The sequence below is a fragment of the Capra hircus genome, chromosome 21, assembly GCF_001704415.2.
Source record: "Capra hircus breed San Clemente chromosome 21, ASM170441v1, whole genome shotgun sequence".
Lineage (NCBI taxonomy): Eukaryota > Metazoa > Chordata > Mammalia > Artiodactyla > Bovidae > Capra > Capra hircus.
The window spans coordinates 34,758,048-34,766,481 of NC_030828.1; the positions used below are offsets into that span (position 1 = coordinate 34,758,048).

Consider the following 8,434-nt stretch of genomic DNA (forward strand, 5'->3'; position numbering starts at 1 on the left):
ACACCGGGGGCCTCGCGGCGGCACACCCGGGACCATGCTACCGCGGGGACAGTGAGGAAAGCAGGGTTCTCTCCTCAACTTTCTCGAAGCAAACTGCTCCGCTCTGCGGCTTGCCCAGCCCTGCCCGCACACCGGGTCCCAGGTTTGGCGGTGCTGGGGGCGGGGGTGGGGGGGAACCAGGGACCCGAGTCCCGCTCGGCGCTCACAAAGCAGCTGCACCCCAGCACGCAGCACCCTCTCCCGCCCCCCGCCAACTTGAAAGCATCTCCCTGGGCGCCTGCCTACTCCCGTCGCCCCGCAGCGGGGTCCCTGACCTGGCCACACGCATCAGACAGCGCGCCGGGCGCTCCAAAAGCCACGGCTGCTGCAGCCGCACCCCCCAGCCCCGGCCTGGCCTCTGCCCGGCTCCCCACGCCCCGGCCCTACCTTGCAGCGCGGTTTGTGCCCAGGCAGTGCCAGTGCGCCGCACGCGTCCCAGCCCACGAGGCTCCTCCCCGGGAACTGCCCCGTACGGGGCTCGGGGCTCCGGACGAGCTCTGCCTGCTCGGGTGCTGGCTGGCCGCCGCTCGCGCCTCCCGCGCCGGCTCCTGCTGCCGCGCGCGAGGAGGGAGGGGTTGGGGGGGGAAACTCCCGGCAACTCCAACTCCGGGCGCTGGAGCTCCAGCTGCAGCCGCGAGCCCGCCCGCCCGCCGCCCAGTGCGAGCGCCTGCGAAGCGAGGCTGCCTCCGCGGCCGCCTCTGAGCATGCCCAGTGCGGCCGTGGGCGAGCTCCAGCGCCCCGGCCCTGGGGCAGAAGGCTGAGCTGGGGGCCGGGGACCCGCCCCGAGTTCCCGAGAGCCGGGGGTGGGTGAGGGAGGGAGGGGCTGGTGCAGGGAGGGGACCCGGGCGCAAAGGGCGGGGCAGAAATGGTGTTTGGAGGGCCTTGCAAGTTTCAAGGGTTGTGGGAAGTTTGTGGGTTAGAAACGTGAGCTGCTTCCTTGAGCTCCTCTGCAAGCCTAGAAAGGACGGTGAGGAAATTTATTCTCCCGGAAAGAACAGGTGGACCCGGCAGATGGGTTTTTATCCAGTGTACTCGTTCCTTCAGGTCTGGAGTCTCAAGCTCAAGCTAGGGCCTGGCAGGCAGTATCAGGGAGTGAAACAGGCAGGAGGCAGCGAGTGAACTGGAGAGAACTCTCAAGGCAGAGTCACTGGGCTCCAAATTCCCTCGGGTATGCTGCAAGACTAGATTTTCTGGGTATTTTCAAGAAATGACAGAGGTTTTTGTTGTTGTTGTTGTTTTAATGTAAAATATCCTGATTTTTCGATCTTGATAACTAATCCAGTTTTTTAAAAACACTCTGGACCAAACAAAACATATCTGAGTTCCTTCTCTGCTCAGCCCCACAGCCGGCCAATTGAGGACTGTGATTTCTGTGTTAAGCAAAGAGCAGCTGAGTGCCCACTGTGGTTTGGGAAGGCACCGAAGAACTCAGATGATTCAGGTTCCCGTCAAAGTACAACCAGTTACTAAAGGAAATAGGTTTTCCAGGCAGAAGGGAGCTGTAGATAAATGCTGAGGCATTCAAGAAGAGAAGGAAGAAACTGATGTGGCAAGGGGTGTGAGAACTAACTCTTGGGAAGTATTTTAAAGTACCCAAGTGGAAAGTCACTTTGGGTCTGAAACAGTACTCTACGGAAGCATTTTGGAGTCTGGGGGAAAAATCAGTAACATGACGTGGTTTTATTTTAAATTTTTATATTTTTCAATTATTGCGTTCATGTTTTAAAATACATCATTGAAACGTTTATCTTGACGATTGAGTTCTTTGATGTCTGGTGACACCAAGACATCTTTGATGTCTTTGTAGCCCGCCTCACCCTAGGTCACGCCCTGCTGGGGTGTCAGGTGGTAGTATCCTGGTCTGCTTGATTAGAATATAAGGAACAAGAAACACCATACTGAATGGGAAAGAGGGTCGGAGAAGTGGATGGGAGCCGAGGCAGAGGAATTGGTTGCCAACCTATGGAACCTGAATTCATTTTGTAGGCTGTGTGGTGCTAACAGATGCTGGGGGAAGAAAGTGACATAATCCAAACTGAACTTTAGGAGGATAGGCTGGGCTGCAGACCTAGGAAGGTGGTTTTGAAGAGGAGAATGGGAGAAATGGGGATACCTAGGGCATATTCGGGCTTCCCTGCTGGCTCAGTTGGTTAATAAAAGGGATTTCCCTAATAAGTTCACATGTTTCTGCTTATTTCTGGAGAGGCTTTTGGTAGGGCTAGCTTAGTGCCACAAGTAGGGCTCCTGGGTCTAAGCCTCAGCCATTTTCTACCAGGTTTCCATGAGCAAATGGCTCCGCTTCTAAGCTGCAAATTCCTGGTCTGTGAAATGAAAAACAGTTCTCATAGCGTTCATGTGAGGATTTACAGCAGCAGTATACGTCTAAGGGCTTTGAAAGCTCTGAAAATTTAAGCAAATGTAAGGCATTGTTCTTATCTACACATCATCTATAAGAAATCTAAATTTAAACAAGGAAATTCTATAGCTTTAAAAAAATAGTCTTAGGTAGTAAGCATATTTGATTTAGCAAGCTCTCTGTGTGTTCAGAATTCTGTTTACAGGTCTTCAGAATCTGCTTTTGGGTAATTCAATGATTTTGTGAATTAAAATGTCCCTGAACAGAAAGACATACATAAGAGAGATTAAGAGGTACAGAATTCTAGCTGCAAAATAAGTGAGTTACAAGTATAAGATGTACAGTATGGAATACAGTCATTAACGATGTGATATCTTAGTATGATGACAGATGGTAACCAGGCTTACCATGGTGATCATTTTGAAATGTATGGAAATATCGAATGACTATGTCATGTAACAGGAACCAACGCAGCAGTATAGATCAACTATACTTTAAAAACAAACTCAAAGAAAAAGAGATCAGATTTGTCATCACCAGAGGCTAGGGGTGAGGGGAAGGGGAATGGATGAAGGTAGTCAAAAGTACAAACTTCCAGTTATGAGATAAATCTGTACTGAGTATATAATGTAAACCACTATACATATAACTGACACTGCTACATGTTACATATGAAAGGTAAGTGAGCAAATCCTAAGAGATCTTATCACAAGGAATTTTTTATGTACACAAGATGAGGGATGTTCACTAAACTTACTGTGATAATACTTTCATGATGTACGTCAACTCATTATACTGTACACCTTAAATGTATACAGTGCTGTATGTCAGTTCTATCTCAGTAAAATTGGAACATGATCGTGAATGCCTTGTTGCCAAATTCAGACTCAAATTGAAGAAAGTAGGGAAAAACCACTGGACCATTCAGGTATGTCCTAAATCAAATCCTTTACGATTATACAGTGGAAGTGAGAAATAGATTCAAGGGATTAAATCTAATAGACACTTCAGGCACTCTAAGAGTACCTGAAGAACCATGGATGAAGGTTCGTCACACTGTACAGACAGCAGTGATCAAGATCATCCCCAAGAAAAAGAAATGCAAAAAGACAAAATGGTGTTCTGATGAGGCCTTAAGAATAGCTGAGAAAATAGGAGAACGTAAAGGCAAAGGAAACTCAGCAGTGGCCAAAGGACTGGAAAAGGTCAGTTTTCATTCCAATCCCAAAGAAAGGCAATGCCAAAGAATGCTCAAACTCCTACACAATTGCACTCATCTCACACGCTAGTAAAGTAAAGCTCAAAATTCTCCAAGCCAGGCTTCAGCAATATGTGAACCATGAAATTCCAGATGTTCAAGCCCGTTTTAGAAAAGGCGGAGGAACCAGAGATCAAATTACCAACATCTGCTGGATCATGGAAAAAGCAAGAGAGTTCCAGAAAACCATCTATTTCTGCTTTATTGACTATGCCAAAGCCTTTGACTGTGTGAATCACAAGAAACTGTGGAAAATTCTGAGAGAGATGGAAATACCAGACCACCTGACCTGCCTCTTGAGAAACCTATATACAGGTCAGGAAGCAACAGTTTGGACTGGACATGGAACAACAGACTGGTTCCAAATAGGAAAAAGAATACGTCAGGGCTGTATATTGTCACCCTGCTTATTTAACTTATATGCAGAGTACATCATGAGAAATGCTAGGCTGGAGGAAGCACAAGCTGGAATCAAGACTGCCAGGAGAAATATCTATAACCTCAGATATGCAGATGACACCACCCTTATGGCAGAAAGTGAAGAAGAACTAAAGAGCCTCTTGATGTAAGTGAAAGAGGAGAGTGAAAAAGTTGGCTTAAAGCTCAACATTCAGAAAACGAAGATCATGGCATCCAGTCCCATCACTTCATGTCAAATAGATGGGGAAACAGTGGGAACAGTCAAACTTTATTTTGCGGGGCTCCAAAATCACTGCAGATGGTGATTGCAGCCATGAAATTAGAAGACACTTATTCCTTGGAAGGAAAGCTATGAACAACCTAGACAGCATATTAAAAAGCACAGACATTACTTTGTCAACAAAGGTCCATCTAGTCAAGGCTATGGTTTTTCCAGTAGTCATGCATGGATGTGAGAACTGGACAGTAAAGAAAGCTGAGCACCGAAGAATTGATGCTTTTGAACTGTGGTGTTGGAGAAGACTCAGGAGAGTCCCTTGGACTGCAAGGAGATCCAACCAGTCCATCCTAAAGATCAGTCCTGGGTGTTCATTGGTAGGACTGATGCTGAGGCTGAAACTCCAATACTTTGGCCACCTCATGTGAAGAGTTAACTCATTGGAAAAGACTCTGATGCTGGGAGGGATTGAGGGCAGGAGGAGAAGAGGATGACAGAGGATGAAATGGCTGGATGGCATCACTGACTCGATGCACATGAGTCTGGGTGAACTCCGGGAGTTGGTGACGGACAAGGAGGCCTGGCGTGCTGCGATTATTGGGATCACAAAGAATCGGACATGACTGAGCGACTGAATTGAACTGAAAGGTAAAGTGGAAAAGGAAAGATATACCCATTTGAATGCAGAGTTCCAGAGAATAGCAAGGAGAGATAAGAAAGCCTTCCTTAGTGATCAGTGCAAAGAAATAGAGGAAACAATAGAATGGGAAATACTAGAGATCTCTTCAAGAAAATGAGAGATACCACAGGAATATTTCATGCAAAGATGGGTCCAATAGGTGACAGAAATGGTATGGACCTAACAGAAGCAGAAGATATTAAGAAGAGGTGGCAAGAATACACAGAAGAACTATATCAAAAAGATCTTCATGACCCAGATAACCATGATGGTGTGATCACTCACCTAGAGCCAGACATCCTGGAATGTAAAGTCAAGTGGGCCTTAGGAAGCATCACTACGAACAAAGCGAGAGGAGGTGATGAAATTCCAGTTGAGCTATTTCAAATCCTGAAAGATGATGCTGTGAAAGTGCTGCACTCAATATGCCAGCAAATTTGGAAAACTCAGCAGTGGCTACAGAACTGGAAAAGGTCAGTTTTCATTCCAATGCCAAAGAAAGGCAATGCCAAAGAATGTTCAGACTACCGCACAATTGCACTCATCTCACACCCTAGCAAAGTAATGCTCAAAATCCTCCAGGTCAGGCTTCAGCAGTACATGAACCATGACCTTCCAGATGTTCAAGTTGGTTTTAGAAAAGGCAGAGGAACCAGAGATCAAATTGCCAACGTCTGCTGGATCATCGAAAAAGCAAGAGAATTTCAAAAAGACATCTACTTCTGCTTCATTGACTGTGCCAAAGCCTTTGACCGTGTAGATCACAACAAACTGTGGAAAATTCTTCAAGAGATAGGAATACCAGACCGCCTGACATGCCTCCTGAAAAATCTGTATGCAGGTCAAGAAAAAGGAGTATGTCAAGGCTGTATATTGTCACCCTGCTTATTTAACTTATATGCAGAGTACATCATGCAAAATGCTGAACTGGATGAAGCACGAGCTGGAATCAAGATTGCTGGGAGAAATAACCTCAGATATGCAGATGACACCACCCTTACGGCAGAAATTGAAGAAGAACTAAAGATCCTCTTGATGAAAGTGACAGAGGAGAGTGAAAATTTGGCTTAAAAGTCAATATTCAGAAAACTAAGATCATGGTGTCTGGTCCCATCACTTCATGGCAAGTAGATGGGGAAACAATGGAAACAGTGAGAGACTTTATTTTGGGGGGGATCCAAAATCACTGCAGATAGTGACTGCAGCCCTGAAATTAAAAGATGCTTGTTCCTTGGAAGGAAAGCTATGACCAAGCTAGACAGCATATTAAAAAGCAGAGACATTACTTTGCTGACAAGGTCCATCTAGTCAAAGCTATGATTTTTCCAGTAGTCATGCATGGATGTGAGAGTTGGACTATAAAGAAATCTGAGTGCCAAAGAATTAATGCTTTTGAACTGTGGGGTTGCAGAAGACTCTTGAGAATCCCTTGGACTGCAAGGAGATCCAACCAGTCCATCCTAAAGGAAATGAGTCCTGAATATTCATTGGAAGGACTGATGCTGAAGCCAAAACTGCAATACTTTGGCCACCTGATGGGAAGAACTGATTCATTGAAAAAGACCCTGATGCCGGGAAGGCGGGAGGAGAAGGGGACAATAGAAGATGAGATGGTTGGATGGCACCACTGACTTGATGGACGTGAGTTTGAGTGAGCTCTGGGAGTTAGTGATGGACAGGGAAGCCTGGCATGCTATAGTCCATGGGGTCACGAAGATTTGGACACGACTGTGTGACTGAACTGAAAACTGGAAGGGAAAAAAAAAGTCGCTGCACCAGTTTCTATTGCCACTTCCTTCTACCACCTTCCTTTTTAAAAATATTCCTTCTTATCTTTTGCTTTCTCATATTGCAGATCTAACTGAAAATGGCTCCCCCCCCCCCCCCCCCATCACACACACACACACACACAGAAGCAGATGTCAGCAGTGTAGTCTCTGCCTCAACCAGACACCTAGGACTTCCCTCATTGCCCTGGGAGATTCCTCCTGCAGGTGAACTCATTGGTTGCTGCATTCCTGAAGAACAGGAGACTGCTTATCTATGGGAAGCATTTTAAGCATGCAGACCTTGCAAAGAAAAAAAACAAAACAACTTAGGTGTTTATATAAGAAGTTATGGAAAGGAGGAAGTACCTGGCCCAGGACCTAGCACATAACAGGTAATTGCAAATATCTGCAAAGTCGGACACGACTGAGCGTCTTCACTTTCACTTTTCACTTTCATGCATTGGAGAAGGACATGGCAACCCACTCCAGTGTTCTTGGCTAGAGAATCCCAGGGATGTGGGCTGCCGTCTATGGGGTCACATAGAGTCGGACACGACGGAAGCGACTTAGCAGCAGCAGCAGAATAAATAGCCATTTCCATCATCAAAATCTCTGGTATCTCTGTTTCGCTTTGCACAGTTCCTCAGAATTATTTTTAAAAATCACAACAATGATAAGTTTGTACAGGAGAGCAAGAAGAACAGGATTTAAACATTTATAAAGGGAGTGGCTTTGTGCTTTTACAAAGTAAAATGCTTTAGCTACTTAAATTTTAAATTAATTGTATTTGTTTTTTAATTATTTTATTACTTGTAGTAATTAATAATAATAATAAAAAAGAAGCTCAAGGCAAAAAAAAAAAAAACTCACTAGAGAGAAAAAGTAAGTTTCCCTCCCCCAAAACTACTATTGTTACTGGTTTCTTACATATAATTACAGAAACACCCAATGAGCATGAAAAGAACCATACTTGGCTTTTTCCCTTAAAGTCTGACCCTAAAACTATAGCACTGAAGATACCAAATTGCAGACTTTTAAATGACTTATGTTCTGGAATAGAAAAGGAAACCATGAAAGCGATTTTCTCTGATGGCACAAGTCAACTCATGGCCGTGAGGATGCCAGATCACATGGTGAGCTGAGCATTGAGTGGTGCAAGAAGAACTGAGTTCAGGTAGGCCTCTCCTGAACTGTGCCCACTGCCAACCGCAGCCTAAAACACCAACACATTTAGGTGTCCTAGACTGCCTTTGCTATAGAAGGAGATACTGTCTAAGTAACAAACGGAATGAATTGCCGTGAACAAAGAGCTTGACCTAGGGGACTGTGCATTATAACATAGCTATTTTTAACACCATCACTTATGGTATAGTATCATCAATCACAGTATATCTTCAAGTCTGGTAAAATCAGTATTAAAAAAATATATCCTATACAGCATGGTTAATAGCTTTCCAAATTCTTCATTCCAAGGATGTGACTTCAGGTGAGAAATTCAGGAAGCCTCAATTTATCAACCTTTAGCCTGATCCATGTGAAACTGCTATTTTTGTTAGTCACGGTCACTTGAATATTGGCAATTTCATATGGTTCAATCAACCAAAAATTATACATTGTTTTTAGACCTGAAAGAGTCTGTCTTTAAGTTGCGTGGCATGCCATTCATTTTCCCAGAACAGCTGTGTCACTAAACCAG

General features: G+C 45.0%; 1 protein-coding gene across 2 annotated transcripts in view; it reads right to left on the reverse strand.

Moving 5' to 3' along the window:
- The window catches only part of STXBP6 (syntaxin binding protein 6), a 270,357-nt gene extending 269,577 nt beyond the window's left edge, over positions 1 to 780 (reverse strand). Inside the window, exon 1 of one of the 2 annotated variants that reach the window (XM_018066444.1) lies at positions 427 to 780. In XM_018066444.1, the coding sequence (XP_017921933.1) occupies positions 427 to 745 (319 nt within the window). In that variant the 5' untranslated portion in view covers positions 746 to 780. The remainder of the gene's footprint in view (positions 1 to 426) is intronic. The other variant, XM_018066445.1, reaches the window with a different exon arrangement.